Source organism: Pezoporus flaviventris, unplaced genomic scaffold (genome assembly GCF_033815535.1).
Source record: "Pezoporus flaviventris isolate CSIRO_AGI_PZ_B2104156 unplaced genomic scaffold, CSIRO_AGI_Pfla_v1 ptg000007l, whole genome shotgun sequence".
Lineage (NCBI taxonomy): Eukaryota > Metazoa > Chordata > Aves > Psittaciformes > Psittacidae > Pezoporus > Pezoporus flaviventris.
Genome location: NW_026892555.1, coordinates 88,907,851 through 88,930,926, shown reverse-complemented (window position 1 = coordinate 88,930,926; position 23,076 = coordinate 88,907,851). Strand labels below are relative to the sequence as shown.

At 38.4% G+C, this 23,076-nt stretch overlaps 1 protein-coding gene across 1 annotated transcript in view; it reads left to right on the top strand.

The window, feature by feature from the left end:
• The window catches only part of LOC133266690 (uncharacterized), an 80,459-nt gene that overhangs the window by 21,915 nt on the left and 35,468 nt on the right, over window positions 1-23,076 (top strand). Inside the window, exons 3-6 of the mRNA XM_061448165.1 lie at window positions 1,732-1,798; window positions 2,119-2,295; window positions 14,328-14,414; window positions 17,674-17,757. Coding sequence (XP_061304149.1) covers window positions 1,732-1,798; window positions 2,119-2,295; window positions 14,328-14,414; window positions 17,674-17,757 — 415 coding nt within the window. The remainder of the gene's footprint in view (window positions 1-1,731; window positions 1,799-2,118; window positions 2,296-14,327; window positions 14,415-17,673; window positions 17,758-23,076) is intronic.

Below are 23,076 nucleotides of genomic sequence, written 5' to 3'. Positions count from 1 at the left end.
TTTTGTAGATGATGTTTTCTTTGGCTGTTAGCATAGAGTTCAAGGTTTTGTGTGGTGATTACATGCAGCATAATAAGAAGAATTATCACACAGCAGTATTACGAATACTGCTGGAATCTTTAAAACTTAGTCAAAATTTTATGGCATACAGGAGTGCAGCAAAGCTTTAATATTGGAAAAGAGGTGCAATTCTAAAGATACTAGCTGAGCAAATATCTATTTTTGAAAGATTTTTCAGTTGGGAAAAAAATTGGAAGCAGTAGGGTAAACATCTGAACGCCTGTCAAAATTATCATTAACTTCAGTTGTTCTGCATGTGACTTGGAGGAATTATTTCTGTTACAGTATTTATTTTTTGTAGCTTTCAGAAAGTGTCTGGTCATTTTCACACATACTTGCCTTTTGGTAGGGTAATAGTCTTAATTTAGAGGAATTCTACTGTTATCAGAATAACATATATGTGTGTGTGCATATATACATGTGGATATTAATATCTATATTAATCTGTCAGTGGTATGATTCAGTTATTTTTGACAGATTTATTGATTTTTGTCTGCTGGAAGCACTTTTTTTTTTCTTTTTTTTTTTTTACTAGAAATTGACACCCACGATAAAATGGGAAAGATGGAAGCTGTAAAAATTGCAATTTTTCAATTATTCTTGTAATTAAGCCTTTTGTATTGACAGTTTCCAGGAGCTATGTTGGCAGGAGTGGTCTTTATCACTGGACAATTAAGCAACTGGCTTGAAAAAAATACTGCTGTTTTCGGAAACTGCTATGTGATGTTTGAAAATAAATGGGTCTGAACTGTTTTCTTACTTCGGTTTTGGTTAATACTCCCAGACATGCTTTGTTTTAGGTAATCTTTGCCTGCTTTGACTGTTAGCATCTGCTATATAGGGGTCTGTAGCGATGTTCAAGCCCATCTGTGATTCTTGCTAGCGCTGCTTGAGGTATTATACAAAGATGGTGTTTAACACTTGGCCCTTCTTAATGATAGTAACGTGACCGCATATTTTTTGAGCCTCGCATACCCACAGGAATTAATGCAGAACTTGTCAGAGTTTAAGTCCTCCAAGATCCCTTGCTATTTGTTTTCTCTGTAAGTTGCTGGCATCTCTCTAATATTAGGTGAACTTTTCACTCTAGTAATGAGTCCTGCTTCCCCTCTACCCTGGACCTCTGTTTTGTGACATCTTATTCTAAATTGTTTTGGGTTTTTTATTTCATTGTATTTTATGAAAGGGTAGAGCTCATTCATTTTTAGCTGCTCTGTGATGAACAACTACACTGGTTATGTAAGTGGACCTAGAATATAAGACAACAGGGGATCTCAGGGAAATCTGTCTACAAATACGCTGCATAACCAAACTTTTCTAAATGAAATGCTGCAGTTCTGCAAGTGAAATGAAGCAGTTGCTGCTGAATACATACTGAAAGACTAGTCATATAATGTTCTTCATTTGTTGAGGTTTCTTTGCATTAATTAAAATTGGGAAAAAACAAAGTATTTTAATGTGACCTTCATTTGGCATTTGTTTTAACTTTTCTTCTATTTTATTTAATTCTTCCACTTCTGTTGTTCAATTAGTGTTTGACCCCTTTAGCAGAGATTTAAATTAAATGACATTTCAATGCCATCCCATATTTAAAATACTGTGTTAGTTGTGGATCATAAAGGATGATCTTCGTTCTTTAGCTAATTTATTCATTTAACAATTTCCCTCCAGAAGTTCCAGCAGAAGGCTCTGAAGCAAACTAAGCAGAAGAAATCCAAGTCGGCTGAATTTCTGATGGGTGAGCCTTGCTTGATGAGTTATTGCTCATAATTTGTGTAAGGATTAATTAACTAATTACAGACAAATGGCTGTGGGCGAAATTTTGCTCTTGCTTGTCAGGGTGCAATTTGTAATTATTTTAATCATTTATTCTTTCCTTTTTTTTCCTTTTTTTTTTTTTTTTTTAAGAGTTAATTTTAACCTAATTCTGTTTTGGCGACATTTGAGGACGATACACTTGAGTCTTTCAGCAAAGGAATTACTAGAAGGAATTTTCTGCTTGTCATTGAAATACACTTTGCTATAATGTGTTCTTCTGACCTCCTTGTTTTCTTATAGTAAAAGAAGAGAAAGCAGCAATAGAAGGCATTGAAAATCCAGCTTTTAACATCAGCAGCACAGATCTTTCAGCATATCAGCCTTCAAAAGAGAAAGTTACTACACATGACAAGCCAGATAGCACCCTTGCTGCTCACCAACAAAAACTCAGGCTACAAGCCCATGCTGAACCAAGAGGTGAGACATCAAACCTGATTAGCCTCAAACTCAGAGGCAGTCATTGTGTTCTCCATTCAACCTGCATGCTTCACGGCCTGTACTGGGTGTTCCCAACCTGATGTGTCCAGACAGGAGCCCCTGCAAACCCTCCATGGGAAACCCAAAATACTGCCGAAAACATTGGCTGTCTAAATATTTAGAGACCCAGGCTCTGTCTCCATGCTCAGGTGACACCCTGTAATGTGGTACAGGTTGCACAGGGCTCCCTACCAGTCGGAGGGAGCATAAGAAGCACTTACCCATAATTCAGGTTGGGTTGGGTTGCTTTTTGGAGGCACCACAGCCAGTCTGAGCACAGAGATGCTGCTCCCTCTCATTGAGTAGTTTTAAACAGCTTACAGATTTATGCTTGATTGTTGTCCTTAGTTCTCCCATATGCCCTCAGTCAATCAGCATCTTGCCACTGCTTTGGCTTCGTTATTTTTTTCAGCCAGTGTTGCTCAGATGTTTGGAGCAGAGTTCTGTTTGCTCTGCTTGTCCTGGGGAGTAATCCTGGCTTTTAAGCTCAGCTTTGATGCAGCACCAAAAAGAGTCACCGCCTCAGGAAACAATTTCTATTTATTATTTAGGTTTATTCAAACAAACTATAAGGATCTTCACTGATGTCAGTTTTCCTTTCCAGAGGAAAAGAAATATTTTTCTATCTTTTAACCTATTATTTAATTATTCCATTTTGAATTACTGTTACTGCTGAATGTTTACTGTGAATGGTTATTTTTGCTTAGTAATTCCGTGACGAAAAGAATTTAAAGACATCTTGCGAGCTATAGGAGTAAAATCTTAGGCCAAGATTTAACCTAAAAGCGAAAATGTCTGAAGTCAGACTTAAAATCTCCCCTAAGTACCCAAAAAAACCCCCCAAACCCCACCTTATTGGACTGTGTCTCATGAACTTCAAGTGGACAGTGTGCACCACGAATATCCAAATGTGCATCCAAGGCCTGAGCTCTCCCAAGGTACCAAAGTAACTAGTATGGCTTTGAAAATTGCTGGTTACCCAACACTTCCCATTAAACTTGCAAGCAGCAATACTGCTCACTGAGTAACCTTCCTTGCCAGCCCAACTATTAAAATGGGCAAGTGCCGGCTGGTGAGCAGAACTTCAAGCATTCGCTTTTAAAACTCTGAACCTTGTTGTGTTAAGATTTTATCCTTGAGGGACTAGAGAGCTCACGGCTCCTAACGGCCCTTGCAAAATTAGGTTTGGTTTTCCATTTGGCCTTCATGTGACTCTGTGCAGCCCTGCATGGAGCAGGAATTCTTCGTCTTTCCTTTGCAGCCTGTCAGAACAGTGATTAAGCAGACAAAGGGATTGATTGTTTTTTAATGAAATAGTCTATCTGGCAAAAAATGAAGTCGGGCTCGCTGGAGACTATCCATGCTTTCAGTCGCCTCTTCAGAAATTCATGAATAGTTCCCGCAAGAAAACAACACATTTTTTTAAAGCCTGAAATGTGTTTTTAAACATTTTGATTTTTCATCCTAAGTAGCATTTTGCTCAAAAAACCTTAACTGAATATAATCTTTATGAAATGAGTAGAAACTGGTATATTTTGCCTGGAATGCAATGCCTTGATACACTGCTAAGTGTTTCTGTAATAGGAAAGGGAAGCTTGCCAAGAGTTGGAAAATTTTGTTTCCCAACACCATGTCTCCCTCCTTGACCTTCTGTTTATCCAGTTCACCAAAAGATCAGTTATTCGCATAGCTCTGCCTCTAAGTCATGCAGCTATTAATAAATAAATAAATAAATAAATAAAAGAGACGATCATTCATTTATGCCGTCATAAAAAAAGTCTAGATTGGAAGAGACCTCTAGAGATTAGCTGGTTCAACCTTGCATTAAATTATTCTTAGTCTAACTTATGTCAGGACTTGTTTGACAGTCACAGGGGCCAGTTCAAATTTATCAAGGGCTGCTAACAGAACAACAGCTTCAAGCCTGTCCTGAAATCTGGGGAGAAAAAAATGAACTAAGCTTTCTTGTACCTCGTGAGCTAATTTTTCCCTATTCCCAAGTGTAACGACACTTCATTAAAGAGGGAAAAGGAAAAGCCGACTGCATAGGTAAATGCAATATTACATGAATGTAGTAATATATAAATGGTTGTATTTTGCAGTCCTCAGTGAAAGTAGGTCTACAGGCATCTTAACCATTCAAGTGGCAATCTGTTGTTGTCTTGGACTGCCAGAGCTCAAGGGCTCAGTTCCTCGAACCTTCCTTCCTTTCCTTTGCTTCATGTTTGTAGCTATTTTGTGCAGTTGCTGTCATTTCAGCACACAGCAAAACCACACACGATGCTGAAAACTTCCACCATTCTTTACCACAGGGGAAACTCTCCTGCCTCTCAGCTCTCAAGAGCCACTGCGCAGTTCACAGGAAAGATTTTAGTACAGATGTCTCCTTCTCTTGTTTTCCCCTAAGAGTCAAGACTTGCATGCCACACTGAAAGCTGTTTCTCTAGGAAGGGGTGCCCACATGCCACAGGCATGGCTTATTGCCCTAAACTTTGCTATGCCAATCAAATGACAGTCCTTTTACCACTTCATGCCAGGCTTCCTTACCTTAAGGGAAATGCCTGACAAGCACAACAGCACAGCCTGTGTAAAACAAACGTATTTTAGGGCCCTCCATGACTCCCTTCCTCTTTTCCCCCTTTTCCTCCCCAGATGCTAATGGAATACTATTCCTTTTGATATATCCTCCCCTCCACAACCATTGGGTGCTTTTCCAGCTCTCAGCCCCCAGGCTTAGGTTCAGTTACTTACTCAGTGGGGAATGGCATTTGTCAATTCTAATGCTCAGTGTTAAACTGTACAATCAGAATCAGTTATAACCTTAAGCATAATTATTTAATCACAGTGTTTAGCAGATTACAGGTTGAAAACGCTATATAAACATCAGGCTGGATTTTCAGGCTATGCACTTGAAGGCAGGACATGAAGATGGCATTGCCTTTCCATTATCTCTCCACCCATCACCCGTGTCATTAATGGTGGTGAATAAATAGCTACAGGGGTTGCTATCATTTCCTCCACCTTGCAACAGTGTCACAGCCTGTTCCTCCATCAGCAATTGCTGGAGGGAAGTGTTCTCTAAAAAAACCTCCACCTACTTTTGAGATGCCTTCTCGCACACCTTCATGCTAAGGATGCCAGGAAGGAGTATGAATAGTCAGCTGTGTATTCCAGACACCTTTAAAACCTGTTCCTGAAATTTGGCTCTGCAGAACATGCATCACTTGGAGATTAAATAGCCAGAGGTGCATGATATTACATCTGCCCCCAAACAGCTTAATTCACAGATATGCTTGTTCTGTATTGACTTTTCCATTCTCATTCCTCCAATAAAAGGCAATGTCCTGAAAAGGAGTTTGTGAACTGACTATTATTTTCAAGAAACTGATTAAATCTTTCCAGTATTTTTGTTTTAGTTTTGGAGGCTTTTCAACTTTTCAAACCAGATTGGTGCAGACTCTTCTTGTGATTCAAAGTGCAAGGCTTCTGCATCCTTTGCTTGTGGGGAAACTGAGGCAGAACATGAGGCCTTATCTGCAGTCACCCTGCAGTTCTGTGATGGAAATAGGAATAAAACTTCTGATCTCTAGTCCATTGCTCTGTTAGGCCGTTCTGTATCTCACACTGTGTTATTCCCCATGATGGACAAAATTCCAGATTTTACCATCAGCATCAGTTGTTGTTCAAGAACAGGTCATTGAGTAACTTTTTCTGCTGTATGCTTTCCATCATTGCTTTTATGCTGTTGAAGACCCAGTACTGCTGTTAAATGTTATAGTGACCCAGGGGAACTGGCTGACTATTTACTCAGATTAATCTCCTGATTTTCAGCCAGCTAATTGGTTGCAGTGGCTTCTACCCTATTTTCTCTTCTTGATTCTATGTTGACTCTTTGTTGATTGCTCCTATCACCTTCATTTGTTTCACATACTGCTTGTGAAATTAAGGTCATCTAGCAGCAGCTTTGTCTTTGCCAAACTGTACAATTTACTTGTCTCTGAAAGTACTTGGAGTTTCCTTGTGAATAAATCTGATCAACTTTTCTGCCCTTCTTCCCCTCTGTAAATATTGAATTTGCCAGAAATTTTTATGTTGGCTGTTCCAGTGAGAAGTCTAAGAGACCAGTTTCCCTGAGAAAAATATTTTAGGTTAGAACACCCAAACCTGGAGTGATAGGAAGCTGTTTCCACCTGTTTTTCTATTGCCAGATGTCTGCTCTCAAGTAAGCCAGTATCAGTTTTTCCTCTTTTCTCCAGAAGAGTTTAAATGCATCACACTTTTTAGAGAGTGCCCTAGCGTGCAGGCTGGCTTTATAAAGCCTAGCAAAGGGCTTCCAGCAAACTGTCATGAAGGAAGGACCAGATCTTCAGGAGTATGCTATCTTTGCTGATAGTAGAATATAAAGGTAGTTGCTAAACCTCAGATGGATTATGTATGTCACATAAGCAACTCCTTAACTTAGGGCTACTGTACTTAGAATTTTATCGTATACCTATAAAGCAAATGTTAATCTATTTTAGCATCCAATAAATTTTGTCTTCAGCTGCTGTGATCAGAAAATATGCAAGTGGCTTATATCAATTTGTACTATTTAGTGTTCACTACAGCTACAGAGCTATATGGGTTTGGGCCAGTCCTGAGAAGAGCCCTGTGGAATGGCACTGTTCACATTTCTACAAGGTAGGCAATATTTCCAGCCCAACCATACAGAAGGAATATACGTCAGAACAAACTAGACTGATCTTTTTTTGGTACTGACCACACATACAAGCTACAGAATCCAGACATGGGGCTTTTTGAACATTCTCCCACTACGCGGTCTGCCTTGCACCTGGCAGTTGCATATACACCTTTGGAGACTTTGATGCTCTCTGGCTTTTGCATGGAAGATGAAAGAAAGACTGATTGTGTTCTCCTGTAGTCTGTGCACTTGTGAAAAGGCTAGAGGCAGTTTGACCCTGAATGTTTATGATTCAAGTTAAAATTGTCTCCAGATGACAAGTGCTCATTCTTTTCCCTATCATCCCCCGATACACAATTTTTTTTTCAAAACCAGATTATCTCCTAAAATCAAAAGCTCTAATTAATTATACCATTTTATCTGCAACAGGCACTGTTAACATCTCGTATCATGCTCCAATAAATTTGCCCACAGAGATTAACAACCTTTGGGGGGAGAGAGGGGAAGTAAGCTCTTTCGACTGAAGACCAGAAACTATTCTTCTAATTAGCCCAGGTAAAGCATGGCATTAACATGGCTCTACTGCTTCTGGAAACCAATTAATATTTCTATGTGGTGCTCTGCTGCATCTTCTCCTAGCTGCAGAGCTAGGTTGGAAGTATCTAACATGGTGCCGTGTGCATCCTATGGGGAAAATCCCACTGTAAAATAGAGCGGTTCTGCTCCTTATCAAAAGCCGAAATAGTGAGAAGCGTTTGCTAAGGAATGGCTAGTGCAAAAGGTAGTTTGACTGTGGCATGGAAATCTCACCCTTTTCTTGTTCTAGAGTGTAACTGAGTGAGGACTTAGACCTGGAAATACGTGGACAGAAAAAACATCTTTGTGAAGGAACTGTATGGAATATCAACTTGATAAAAAATGTCAGCAAGTGCATCGAGTTCAATCAGTTTACAGAGAATAGAATAGTTTGTGTTGGAAGGGACCTTCCAAGGTCCTTGACTCCAGACCCTCTTGCAATGAGCAGGGACATATTAAACTAGATGAGGGTGCCCAGAACCACATCCAGCCTGTCCTTGAATGTCTCCAGGGATGATGCATCCAGCACCCCTCTGGGAACAAAATGGAGGCTGAAGCTTTTTGAATAGATTTTTTTTTTAATTTAGTTTAATTTCAAATAAATGATAAGTACTCACTGGAGAGACAGTGAACGCAGATGAAAAAACAGGTATCTGCTGGAAACTTGCTTTTGTGCTGCATGTGAAGGAAATGGGAGCTTGTAGCACTGGCTATTTGGGTTGAAAAAAATTTGCATAAGGCATGGGACCAGAAATACAAATCAAAACCATGCCCTTTTTTTCTTAAACAGTGGCAAAGTTTATATCTAATAATTCAAGTTCTGTTGTGGTGGTTCCATGCTTTCTGATTCCAACAGGGACTTGAAATGGAAATGCCAAACCCGGTATGCAGGGCATGATGGATCACCATGTATGCATAGGAATAAAAGGGTTGTCATTGGAAGTAATTTTGCGTTGAATTACACAATGTGTAATCCAATTGAAATCAGCAGAACGGCACAAGGTGTAATGTAGTGTGCAAAATGTGATCCATTGCATGCAATTTCAACAGGGATACTGTACCACTCATCTAAGTAATGTGCTAAAATTGAATTCATGAAAGGTAGGGGGAGAAGAATTGTGAAGAATGGATGCATTTTATAATCGGGGAAATACTCTTTCAGAAGGTGACTGAATATATGTTTTTAAGGCTAATTTATTACACTTGGAGGTTGTTTGCTTCATGATAGTGCTGTTGGGCCCTTGAAATTCGGCGAGTTCCCTCTGTGGAATACTGTGAGACCAGCCAAGCCTGCCAGCCTGGGAGCGCTCAGTATCCATTTCCCCCATTGACATGTGTTACATTATCTAATAGCGCTCCTAAATGAACTCCATCATCATCAGCAAATCTTTTTCTCAGGCCTCCGACCAGAAGTGTTTCCCCAGGAAAAGCAGCAGGTCTCACACTGGTGTCCCTTGACACAGTGCCCTCTGTTGCCTGCAGGGAAAAAAAAAGTAAGGGAAAAAGCCCTAATTCCCATGCTGTACCTTTGCTTAAACAGCAGCAAATGTAGTAAGTCATTCAGGGGCGGCATTCGCGGGTGGTGGTGATGGTGGGGAAGTGGGTGCTGTAAGTGTGACGCAGAGTTTTTCAAGTGTCAGGGAAGGGTGCAGCACAGTCTGCGCTGCTAAGGCTCATGAACAGCCGCTTGCCAGGGTCCTGTCAAAGCTGACAAGTGAGTTTATTCAAGGCTTGCAATATAAACATAAGACACAGTTATGTGGTTTACTCATTACCTACGGTCTCCATTGAGGTTAAGGAAAATGACATACGATACCCTTAAAACTTTTTTAAAATTGAGATGTTGCCTGGTGATGGTAGTTTTTAACAAGCTGTTGTTTTCAAGGTATAATTTACTGTCCAGTCAGTTGCCTAATGTTCTTTAGTTTGAGGATGCCATTAATGTGCAATTTTTCATTGAATTCTGCTTGGTACTCATGAAAATTTGGAGCTCTGCGTAAAACACTCTACCCCCACCCCAACATGTATTTGGTTACTATCTGGAATGACACTGTGCTTCCCAGCAATCTTAATTTAGATCTGCAGCTAAAATAATATATATAATATCTATACTTGTAGATGATAATGTAAGATGTAAATATAACTCAGTAACGATATATCTTAAGGTATTCAGCTTCTATGTGTAACCTAGATCAGACTATACAAACTTAATTAAAGGCATTTCTAATAGCCACAAGCTGAGGTAAATGTAACAAATATCATGGTTCAGCAATGGTAATTAAAAATACATACAAAAAATATAACTTCTGGTTAACTCTTCATAATTCTTCATTTCTTTTTATTGAAAAAGTAAGAATGGACAATTAACATTTTCTTGGATGTTTTGTGCATTATATATCAGTTCACTATGTTTTTCAAAACTAAAATTTTTTTTTTTAACATCTTCATTCAATTATATATAATGGAGTAAGCCCCAGAACTTTGATCTTCTGAAAGTTGCAAACTTTCTTAAATTATTTTCCAGTTTTAAATTGTTGTTTAATCAACTAAAAGCATATAAATTCTCTGGAAATACAGCCAGTTTTTCACTGTGCAGGAACTCTCCTCACTGTTTATGAAGTTTGGGTTGATGATTTTTGTTTTTTTTTCTCTTCTGCATTTTGTGAGATTTTGTTGGTTTTAACAGGGCAGGCTTCTTTCTCCATTCTTATGCTTTAATTGTTTTGTAGACCTTTATAGATTTTTTTTTCCCAAAATGCAGATTAGAAGCAAATGCCTGTATCTACAAAGACACAACTTACAGATATCAAATTTGTCAATGTAGGTACTGAATCATGAAAATAAGTGAGCAGGAGTCCTAGTCACAGACCCACCATGTTTTGAGTAAAGGTGAGTAAGTGAAGCAGCTGGAAACGCAGGAGGTGGTAACCATTTCTCCCTTTCCTCCTCGTTCCAAGACTTAGTCCTTAATGGCCAAGTGAGGTGGGCACCTCTTCTAGAGGGGATTCAGGTCTGACTCCAGAATGCCTCTTTGCCTCATGTGGTCGCATACACTTATAAAGAAACCAGGAAATATGTTAGCACAGAGCCTTATGTTTGGGCTGTCCAAAGGGCCTTATATGCAAAGTAAAATGAAAAGTATCTCTAGCAAATTAGTTCAATTCTGTTAAATGGATACAGTGAGTATCTACCATCATGTTCACTAACAGGAATTGCTGCTGAAATCAGTCCTTTAAGAGAGTTGTGTGCAAAGGAGGACAACTCTTGTCTGTTTCTGACTGAATTAGTATGTAACAAAATTCTGCCTCAGACCAGAATGTCATCTTTTCAAAATGCCTCTGTCTTACTCTTACCTTAAACAAAAGGTTTTTATGAGTTGCCTTATTAATGCCCAGTAATGTTCTACTAAGTTATTGGTAGACGTGTTGACCACACTGCTGCCTGAAAAAGGAGAGCTGTTATTTAATAAGGCAAGTTTCTCAGCATTCTGTTTTCTAATGAAACCTGGCTCACGCATTTTTGCTTATATCCCTAACATATCAGCATCACTCTGAAAACAAGCACCAGTAAATGCCTATTCAAGCTTTTAGTAATCAGTCACCTGGTTGTTAATAATTTCTTCATTTTTTTCATTGGTCAGGAGGCACTTAAGTCTAGCAGAGCTTTGTCTATTGTTTCATTAAACTAAAAACCTAGATCAGTAGTACAATGTGAATTGAATAATTGCTTGTTATCCAAATTCCGTGCTGTACTCTTCATGTGATATTGACATGGGCTACCTGATCACTTTGTGGAGTAGCAGACGTAGAAATGCAGTTTAGTCATGTAATTTCTGTGGTACTCTCAGGACATAGACTATATAATTGACTACAGACAGCTTAAAAGTGTTAGAGTTTCATCCAGTCCTAGTAATATGTGTGTAGTCCCATGGGCTGCATCTAAGGATCATGCTAATTTTATTAGCAACTCCTCTTGCTTTAATTAAACTGTATAAATTCCCACCTGGTCACTGTTGTGCCAACACCTTTCCTTAATTTTTATTTTAATGTATAGATAATCTGTGGTTTTGGAGTTCGATTCTGATTTCCTGAATTATCCATTGTGTTTTCCACATGAAATAACACAATTTTTAGGGGTGAATAGGGTTTCAGATTGAGTTAATGGATTTGAGTGAACTTCTGGATCAAAGCAAAGACCTGTGTTTCTGAAGTTGGCCAGTTCTTTGTAGGAGCCAGGTATTCAAAGCAACTTGCTGTCCGAAAGCACCAAGCTGAACACATGCTGTTGAAAATACCTGCAAGCAAGCTCTGTATTAACATTTGCTGTGTTTATGCCACAAAGCAGAGGGATGTGAATTCCTTAGTGGACTGTTAATTTACACGTTATACGCTTTCAAATATTTCCAAAAGCAAATGTGAAATGATTAGTAATCTGTTCATGTGCTCACAAAATGTTATTAGAAAAATGCCTTGGGCAGTATGTTATGTTGACTAAAATTGATAATTTTGTATTTTAAAACTAAAGCAAATTCTTCTGCCCCAAACAAATCTTAGGACCTGCCCAGAGCCCAGGCTTCCTGGTCACAGCAGTTCTCAAGGTGTATGTTGCACTGAGGGGGGAAAAGGCCAATACCACCTCTCCCACCAAGAGCCATGATCTAAGGTTTGCAGCAATTCTGAATCTTCAGAAAGCCTCACTGGAAGTCTTCTGTGGAGTCCTGCAGTTTAAACTGACTTATCTATAAAATCATAAGGAGGTGATTCTGGCATTTACCATTCATTCTACCTATGTAGGTTTGAAAGTATGCATGTTGCTCTGGAGAAATCAAACACGGTTCTTCTTTTTACTTCTGCATAATTTTCTGTCTTTAGCTGTGTGCAGTTCTGACAGACCCAAAGTCCTGGACAAAATATCTCACAGTCCTGAAAGACAGGTTGAGGTTGTTCTTTCCTTTTTATCTCTTTCTTTTTTTTTTTTTCAGTTAAAGTCCAAAGAGCAAGCTGTTTAATGGCATTTGTCAATGTATGTCTTCCTTGAATAATGGTTTCCATGCCTCACAGACTCAAATATAACATGACACTTCCTCCTAAATGCCAATTATTCTGTCCAGAAGTGCTGTCCAAGAGTCTAATCCTCAGAGTTTCACACCAGATCCCCAGAATAAAGAATATGGGGCATTAAAATTCAATAAAAGCTGTTGTGCTATTAAGACTATACAAAAAGCATATGCACTAGCTGAATATTGCCTGTATGGTTGCAACATACTTTCCAGCAATTTACATTTACAACTATGAAGTAATTGAATAAAGAAATGCATCATTATTTTCTTTTTTAGCACATAGGCGAATTATTTTGCCAACATGTGAAGGGGTGTTCATATAACATCACAGTGCTTTGTGCTAGAGAAAAACAATTACAGTGAATAAGGTAGAATGGCTCTGTTATTGCAGTACATAAGACTTTGATTACATACTGCCAAGATTCATACCAGCCTAGTAGTTGTTGACAGATAAAGTAACAAAAATGAAACTCATTTATTTTTTCTTTATTGAGACCTCAAGGTAAAGCAAATTTTCAGTTCTTGTACTTACTACATTGAAGGAACAGAGACTGACAGTCAAAATGTGCCAGTCCAGAAATATAAATTAAACCTAGTTTCATATCAAAGTTTCATTTAGTCTCTGAAAAGGAGCTGCTGCTTGGATTGTTTTTGATCCTAAAACAAATACACTGCAGACTACTATAGTGTATCTTGGATGAATTAACCCCCTTGTACTTTTAGTTCTTATGTATTTTCCAGGGTATAGATCTATGTCTATCTAAGCAATTTTAAAATTTGTTATGGACTTAATTATTTCACTTTTAATCTCTTCAGTGATAATTTACTCTGTTTACAAACCAAATGAACATGAGGATGTCTTTAATAAAGTGTAGCACTTTTGCTGAAGGAATGATACCTTTTGAGGAAGAAGCCCTCCCTCCTTCCTTGTGTAAAGAAAAGTATTTTGGCTTTTACAGAGAGTTCCTCTAGGCAGCTAGAATGCTGCATTATTCCTTTATAAGTCTAACAAATGACTTTTGTTTGTAAACTTGATTAGCTTCTAAAAAGCAGATAAAACTAGCTGTTGAAATGGAAGTGCTAAAATGAGTGGTTTTATCCCATCAAAATCATCTTGTAGTTACCTAGCCCAACTGAACATAATTGCCGTTCAGATTAATGAGGCAGTATTGTAGTATCTCCTCTGTAATTAAACACTTCTATGGTTGAATACAGTATTAAAGATGCACCAGACGTTGAAACCTCAGTGGTGAAATTTAAAACTGTTGAAATTGGAGGGGTCAGCTGTGAAACACAAATTCCTCTGCAGCATGGTAATTCACTTGTACAATGTGTTTCAAGAAAAATTTGTCTTACGTTGGGGATGCTGCATTTCTTTAAATTTTCTTATCATTCTATCATCTAAATTTGACAATTTTTCTCATTAGTTCCTGAGCAAAAGTAACATAAAGTGCACTTGTTTCCAGAATTACCTTTTCTGACCTTTCACAAGATGATAATTGCAGTACTAGTAGGCTTAGAGGACTTGTTTAAAAAAATTAAGCTTATAAAGTAGCAAAAAATGCCCCTTTACTTGCTGGTGTCGATTTCGAAATTAACATTTTGGTTCATGTGCTTCTAATAATCGCTGACCCTTACTTCATGTGCTTTCCACAGGAAATGAATACAGCAGAAATTACTTTGACCTGTTGATGGATGAGGAAATAAACCCAAGGCAGTGTGGGATGGAGGTCAGTGAAGAAGGTGAGGCAGAATTAAGTATGTAATTTTGGTGTCAGAATATTCTTTTCCATTCATGAAAATGAGGTGACAAAGATCACATATGCAGTTCTATTTAAATATTGAGGTTTACAATTTAAATTATAAGCCTTAACCGCTCTGAACAGGATAGGCAGTATACATAGTCTTTGATCAAGGACAGTGAGTTAATGGACGGGTAAAAGTGGGGCTGTGCTGTGTTCACTTCATTACCATAGCAAAATGAAGCTCGCTCAGAGAACATTGTCTGCGCCATGTTCTCTTTAATTAACGAACTTAGGCCAGAGCTGAGTACTAAGCTGTAGCTTTTTTGCAACCCAGCTCCCAAAGTCCTCCTTAAAGAACAATTTTTGTACTCGGCTGAAAGTGCGTTTGCCTAACAGAAGGAAACCCCAGAGTCTGTAACAGTTCCCAGCACATGAGGAGGCTTTTTTGGATTTCTTTCTGCCGGTTTAGCAGAGATGTTTAGCTTTGCTGTCTGTGAGCGATAGTGAGGAGTGGAGGGTGTGACTTTGCTGAGCTGGAAGAAGTTATCCATAGGTATGAGAAAGATTAACCAAGAGGTATTGTCTAGCGGAGGAAATTCTTTCGCTGTCATGGCTTTCAGATAAAAAAGCGGGTGGGAACGGGCCTGCCTGAATTTGCATGGACTTAAGTAAGAACATCATCGCTGTAATGAAGTGCTTAGCTATGCACTGAGTGCTTTGGCCCAGCTTCTTTTGTTAAGCACTAACAAGGTGATAGCACGCAAGACCCAGATTTCCTCTGTTGCTTTCATAGCGCTTCACATTTTTAAACCTTGTGCTATGTATACTGCAGCAATTCTTGAGACACACAGTTGTTAAGTCAAATCTAAAGAAACTTGTCTAGCGAAAGAGTCTCTGGAAATCATGAGAAACTTTGAGTAGGTACGGAGGTTTAAATTTTTGAGGTAGAAACGTGTGACTGAGAAAAATAGGGTCTGATGCATGTCACTAACTTTAATTTTTGTGTTCTGGAGAAAAAAATCAGGGTTTATCAAGAGTGAATTACAACTAACTCCTGACCCCTATATTTCCCCATTTTCTACACAGGACAGCAATGAAGCCAACTTCTGGCTCAGTGTTTAAATGAAAGACTTTTTTTTTTTCTGTTGGTACTGCCTTGCTTCATCTTATGAATAGACTTCATTGAGTCATGATCTGCTTCATAAGCAGCGAATGAAAACCAGATTAGATTTCTGTAACTACACGTGTGCTTAAAAACATGTACAGGTAGAGTGGTGACATAAGGGATATAGGGAAGTACAATTTTCTGTGGGAGAAGATGTTCTTTTGTCTGTGTTGAAGGGGTGCGATACATAGTTAACCTTATTTTTTTATTATTTTAATTTTTTTTTATTTAGAACACCTGAAGGCTCTGAGAAAGTCTGTAACTCTATCCATTTCTGGGAGTGGGGTTGAAGAGGTGTTTTTAAGCACTTGCCTAAAGACTAGACATGAGATCCAGATGTGAAAAGCTGTCCTTTGGTGTTTCTCCTTTTTCTCCCCAGCAAAGTTGTCACCCAAAGGTTGGGGTAACACTTGTTTATTAAAGGTTTATTAGCAATGGTGCTGGCCTCAGTTTGGTTGTGTTTAAATCTGCAGAGCAGTTGTAATGTTATATTTTCCAAAACGATCTAAATTTGTCTGCCAAAAGCAAGGCTTTGACCTTGGAGATATGCAAAAGCTGTCTGGACATGGTCCTGGGCAACTTGGCTGTAGCTAGCTCTTTTTGACTGTGGGGGTTGGACCATATGACTTCCAGAGGTCCCTTCCCACCCCAGCCAGTCTGATTTAGTGATACTCACAAACCAGGCTCATAATTTGGTTTCCATTTCTTTGCAGAAGTGTTAAATAAATGGAACTACATTTGTATGTAGTGGGCGGAGTTAAAAGCGTAGTCAGGACTGAAGTCTGGTCCTACATGTTTATCTCCTGATTGGAAACTGTATTTGTTTACTTCTTCTTTCCAGCTAGCAGCTTGTCATTAACACGACAAAATCAGAACAAGATGGAGAAATCAGGGCACACTTTGAAGTTACCCTCTTCTTATGACTTAGGCAAGTCAGGCTCAATGCCCAAATAGAATAGGTGGTGAAAAGCAAATCTTCAGCCACTAACTCCATTATACAAAGTTAAATATACTTTTAATGTGTTCATCATATGGGATTCTATAATGGGTTATTCTGTGGGAATGAAGATATTGGCAATTATCTTTTCTGTATTTGATAAATTAAATTTATTCTGGAAACTTGAGTTGATAATGCCCTGAGAACAAACACCACCTCACTATGAATTTGCTTCCCCCTCATCAAGGGAACATTTCCATGCTACACGCTCAAAGAAACGTAAAAGATTCTGTACTTGCAGAAGAGATTTGCAAAAACCTCCCTCTCTGAATGTTAAGTATAACTGGAGCACTCAGCTTTGAAATTTCAGGGTAAAGAAAACTTATTCTTTGATACTGTATCAGGCACTTAAAATGAGCCACACAGGGTTGCTTGTAGCTGTATTTCAATTCACCTACCATGTATGCGTTTCTCTGTCCTACTTGCCTGTCTCCACTGACAACTTAGAGAAGCCAGGGTCTGGGAGATCTGGACAGTCTCAACTGATCATTTCTCCCTTGAAGATATACACTTGAAGTGATTTTCTAGGTGCCATGGAAGAAGGTATGTGTCTATGTGTCCCTTGTTCCTTTTTAAAATCTGTAAATGTTGCTGGGAATTTGAATGACTGACCAGCCAGGAATTTAAAATTCGTTGCATGCTGTAATGACTACTCATACTAGAGAGTGTGTTAGTATTATGGACAGCAAGGTAAAATTTCTAATGCAGATCCAGAATCACATTATAGAAGAAATTAGGTACTTTGACTTTTATTAAGAGTCAAATGGAATTCATCTGGTAATTTGAATATAAATGATAATTTCAACTAGTCTATTAGCAGGTTAGTAAACCAATTTCAGTTCAGATCAAGTTATTCCTCACAATTTAAAAATATATAAGTTTCTTTTTTTATATTTTAAACTGTCTTTCAGGACTCAGAAGAAAATGACAGTCACCTCTGATGAAGCTATCACTGTGAAAACTATTTTAAAGCGTCAAATGGTTTACTAGGTTTTGTGCTTTTATAATAAAAAATAAAAGTTAAAACAGCGTTTCTTGAAATACTACTGGAAGAAACAATAGATAATTTTCTGTTCTTTTGGTTTTTATTTTAAGATCCTGTGAAATTTGATGAGCAAATCCTCTATGGTAAATTGATGAAGCTTCTAGATGAAGAAAACATAATGCTGGACTTACAAGGTAAATAACAAATATTTGCATAAAGAAAACTAAAACTCTTGAGTCTGCATGTGGGGAGGAGAGTGGGTAATCTATCCCATTGAACTCAGAACCAAAAAGGACATTGATTTTAATGCGAGCCTGTAAGATCTTTTTTGCCCAAATGTTTTTGTTTTGAGTCATGTTTATGTGGTTTTAAGTATCACTGAAGTGAGTGCTTTCTCTAGGTTACTTAATTACATGTTGAATTCCACTCTTATGAAAGAAGACTGGAAATATCATTGCTAATATGCTCAAAGCTAGAAATCTAAATTATTATTTAAGTTCATAAATGATTGGATCATTTGTCAGATACACGGGTCACATCACGTACTGTTTATCTACTTGAGGATTTACATTAATAGGTAAGAAAATGTTTTCTGTGGCTTTGTTATAAAATACTAACTGATGTTGCATCTGCATTAAAAACAACAAAGTCTGAGAGAAGAGATTTCTTTACCTCAAGCCGACAGCCTTACTTTGGATTCACTTATTTTTACAGGCATTATTTAGCACCCAGCTGATTCACGAGACTGTCTCCACCACAGCCTTTAGAAAAGCTGCATGTCTGCTGCTCTCATCTGGTTCATCCTAGGAGAAGTAACATATGAACAAGCCCTGGTTCAGTGATGCCCTTATATGTTTGCACCCCCACCCCTCCTTTTTCAGTAGGTCTTTGGTGCAAATATATTCTCTGGGTTGCTTTTTTTTTTTTTTAACCTGTATGAGGTTTCCTGTTATATTTCAGTTATATTCAGAGAAATACATAAAAATACTGTCAGAGAAACAGAGTGGACAGTTGCCTACAGCACTGGAGCTCCAGAAGCTGCAACATGTTTTATAACTATATAGTTTGTGAGCAACTTTATTCTAGAAGAGGCAAACATTTTCATTTGCATAGGATTGCAAAATCCCTTGAACTGGCACTGGACACAGTAGTACTGTCTTTGAAACCTGTTTTGCCTCCTTTTAGATGCGAGGAATAAAAAAAGTACAACTATCACCAAATTCCCTGCTAAATTCATGCAGATACCTTAAGCAAAATTCTTTAAATAATTATTAGCAAGCTCTCTATTTTTGTATGTTACGTTAAAGCTCTATGTTGCTGAGAGAGATTATAGCAATGCTGCTTTTATCCTGCAACAACATAGTTAAAATAAAACCTTGTTCGGCTGTGAAGCCAACCTTACTTTTATAGGAAAGATTGACATGGGGTGTCTATTTGAGCTACTTATGTAGTCCCTGTTTACCAATATTTTTAGCATTTCATATTCCTTAATAACCCTGTATGATGAAGGAAAATGTCGTGATGTCATTTTACAGGCTGCCCCAGGGTGGGGTCCAATACCTTTTCCATTAGCTTTCTGAAAGACAGCTTCTGTGGCTCTCCCAAAGTGGTGGGAGAGAGAAGCACCTCTGGGTAGTGGTTCAGTCCACCTCATGCAGACACCTCTTAGCTGATTAGACAAATTGTGCCCTGGAAGCAGTTCTTCTCTTTCCTTTGCATATAGAAGGCTCTTGGATAGCTCACTTAGACTTGGACAAGCTAAAAGCAAGTGAGCCAAGTTGTACCATGAGTACTTGTCTACTTGTAAGCAAGGGAACCAGGGAATAAAGGGAAAGCCTTCCCCATATATCAGTACTTACTTTCCTTCAGTTAGGTGCCCTAAAACCTCATCTTACATTGCAAATAACATTAATGAACATTGTTAAGATGAACAAACAGATGCTTTACAGAGGATAATAGAAAATAACATATTTAGAGAGAAATCTGGTTTCACGGATCTCCGCAAATGTTTATAATATGAGCACACCAGGTATGTTTGAACTAAAAATGTCTTTTTCTCCAACTGGTTTTATCAAACCCCCATGAAAGGCAGAATGCTTTTATTACTGTTAAGCTATGTGGGTGAGAGGCATCCAAAGCCATGGAACATACATCACTCTGTGGATGGTGATCTTGCATTGAGGCTGCCAAGGTTGCTGAGCTGCCAGCTCACTGATTCAATTCAAGGGCAAGCAAATGCATTAACATGTATGTCTTGCATTCCAGGTGCATGTCAGAGCCCCCCATGTAGGTATGAAGGCAGCGAGTGATGGAGACACCACAGACTGCTGCTGTCTTGTGTCTTGGGCCTCAGTGCTTTTATTTCTTAAAAATACCACAATGGGTATCAGAGCTGGTCCTATGGGTTAATATTACGCCCTGTCCTACCTGAATTTTTCACTTGGCTTGGCTTGGGTGAATAAAACCCAGGAAAAAGCATTTTTTTTTTTCCTGAGAAAATGAGGCTTGTGCAGTCTCTGCCTCTGTGTGTGTATATCACGCTGTATTTATTTCTACCTGTGTTTCTCCCTCCCAATTTTTTAACCTGTTGTTCACTTCCAATGCCCTTGTTGTTGTTTTTTTTTTTTTTTAACAGAGAACAAGTCTCACAGGTCTGACATCCCTACCAGTTCTATGAAAGTGGGCAGCTGAACAGAGCAGACAGGCATTATTAATGTCTCCACTGAGGGAACGCTAATATGGGAGTTTGACCCTTATTAGACATCAGAAAATCCATAGAAAACTAGGATTCATTTGGTTCCACTCTTATGGAACTGCTTCTTTTCTTCATTTGACCACTGAGCTGAAAAATCACGTAGTCATACAGTTCTAATTAATAGATCATCCCCAAAGGAAAGAAAAGAACATGGCTCAGAATTTATATAATTGCATATTTAAAGCATTTTGCTGCTGAGTAACCTGTTGGTCACTCTTGTGTTATGTGTTAGTTCATATTATACAGCAACTTAAAAGGCAACAGTGTTTCTTTAGAGAAGATGTAGACCAAACATCTCTCAAACCATATAAGATTGTGATCCATGTGCATCTAAAGTGATGCTAGGTGAACACCATTAAAAATACTTTCTATTATATTACTTCCTGGTAACAACTGAAAAATTGAAGTGCTATGGTTTGCAACATTTTAGTTGTCTGAAACTGAGCCTTTGGTGATGTAGTTTTTTTGACTACAATTTATACAGAGTCTTCTAGAACAAAGCAGCCAAAGTGCATTTTCCATGTGGAGTTTATAGCTGCTTTATACATTCAAACCCATGCTGAGGTCTAGTCTGCTGGTGAACCTACCCTTTAAATTCTCATTTCAGCATATTAAACCATTACTGTCTGATGGACAAATGCAGGAGTAAATGAAGATACAAGCAGCCAAATTAATACTGAAGAGATTCTTTTCATTACAGCACAGCATCCTCAAATACAGCTTGTGCTAAGAAGTGATTTAAACTACGCAGAAAGTATGACTCGCAGTATTAAGTACAGCCGAGACAATGAAAAGTTTGACGCAGATGCTAACAACTTAATGCTGCCATTTTTTTATTAGGTTATCAATCTACCAATGAATTTCCTCTTAAATTTTCAGCCATTTGTCCCATGTGTACAGAGTAGTAATATTTTTAACACAATGGCTACTTTTGTACAGCAAGGAGGTGGAGGCTGTGTTTTGGTCAAGTACTGCTCCAGGGTGGCAGCTCAAGCCTCTAACCTGTGCGTCAGTTCAGACAAGGAGCAACCTGGCTGTGACGGAGTTTCAGAGGTTTCTTTGCAAAGCCAGCGTAGAAGGAATAACCCAGCTGAACAGCCCTTTACCATTCCTCTAGCCTTCCAGTATCTCAAGAGGGGCTATAAGAATGCTGGGGAGGGACTCTTCATTAGAGACTGTAGTGATAGGACAAGGGGTAATGGGTTAAAACTTAAACAGGGGAAGTTTAGATTGGATATAAGGAAGAAGTTCTTTACTGTAAGGGTGGTGAGGCACTGGAATGGGTTCCCCAGGGAAGTTGTGAATGCTCCATCCCTGGCAGTGCTCAAGGACAGGTTGGACAGAGCCTTGGGTGACATGGTTTAATGTGAGGTGTCCCTAACCATGGCAGAGGGGTTGTAACTAGATGATCTTAAGGTCCTTTCCAACCCTAACTGTTCTATGATTCTATGATTCTACCCTCCCTGTCTTTAGCTCATTCAAAAATGAACAATTTTCCAATTGTGCTTAAATGAACGTATGTATCTTTTTGTCAAATATTTATAAAATTTGAATCATAATTTCTCTGTGTTTTTAGCAGTTATTTCCCTTGAAAAGTTTTTCTTTGAAAATGTTCTTTCTCTTCTTTTGCTCTTTTTCCACAAAGCATGTGCTAATCATCCCAGTGTCTTCCACCAAAACTGAGTTCACTTGATCTGATTCCTCACAGAAATAATAAACACAAAAAGGGTATTTTGTTGAATCACTGCATGGTCACCTTTGTGAACCACATATTTTAACTTTTTTTGATATATAATGACTATCTCTCTACACCCAAGATAGGAATGTGCAGTCTTCCTAGGATGTGAACTTGCACTGCTCCTGTGAAATCAGTAAGCAGCTGATTCATACCAGCTGAGCATATGGCCTGTTGTGTGCAGCACAGCACTGAGTGAGAACGAGTGGTGCTGCATCTTCTGCTATTGGCAATGTTTCATTTTCCAGCACTTCCTGGATTTTCTCTCTGCTAGCCAAACCCTTAGTCTTACAGTAAATTTAAATGTAAATATTGTTTTGTTTTTGCAGTTAATAGTTGTAGGTCAAATCACTTTTCATTAGGCTTGTAAAATGCTACATGAAGAGATTGTGTACCCTCAGGTAATGGTTTGGGTTGTTTATATCTACTGTACACTTCCCCCAACATGATTTCAAATTGTATCCTGTTGTAATTAAATAAAAGAAACACCCTACTTCCTGTGTGTTGGTGGCACTGAGGTGATTTAAGTACTCAGGAGGCTCAGCAATTAAAGTCATTAAACAATGAGTAGTGAGCAAAACTGAAAATGTTAATAGCCTTAGTTTTATCTTTCCTTTTCTGGTCTTCATTAGAGAACGAGAGACTTCAAAGGGGAGTGAGGAAAAAAAAATCTTTTAACTGCTTTCATGTTTTAGGATGGACAAAGAGAAAAGCAAATAACTTGATATGGCAGTTTCTTTCAGAAAAAGGCACAGAGAACTATAAAAACTAGCACAGAAATATAAGGCAAGGAATGTGGACAACCAGTCCCCATTCCACGACAAAAGTCAGATGTGGACAACCTGATATCTGTCATTTCTTAGTGACCCTGATGTGGAGAAATGAGCAAAAGGTAGATGTCCATTATCTATGACCCAAACTAGTAGTAGTTTTGTAACAGATATCAATGAGAAAATCAATATTTTTTTTCTTTAATGTAGCATGATGATTTGAACTGAAAAAAGGATACAGCTTCTCTTTAAG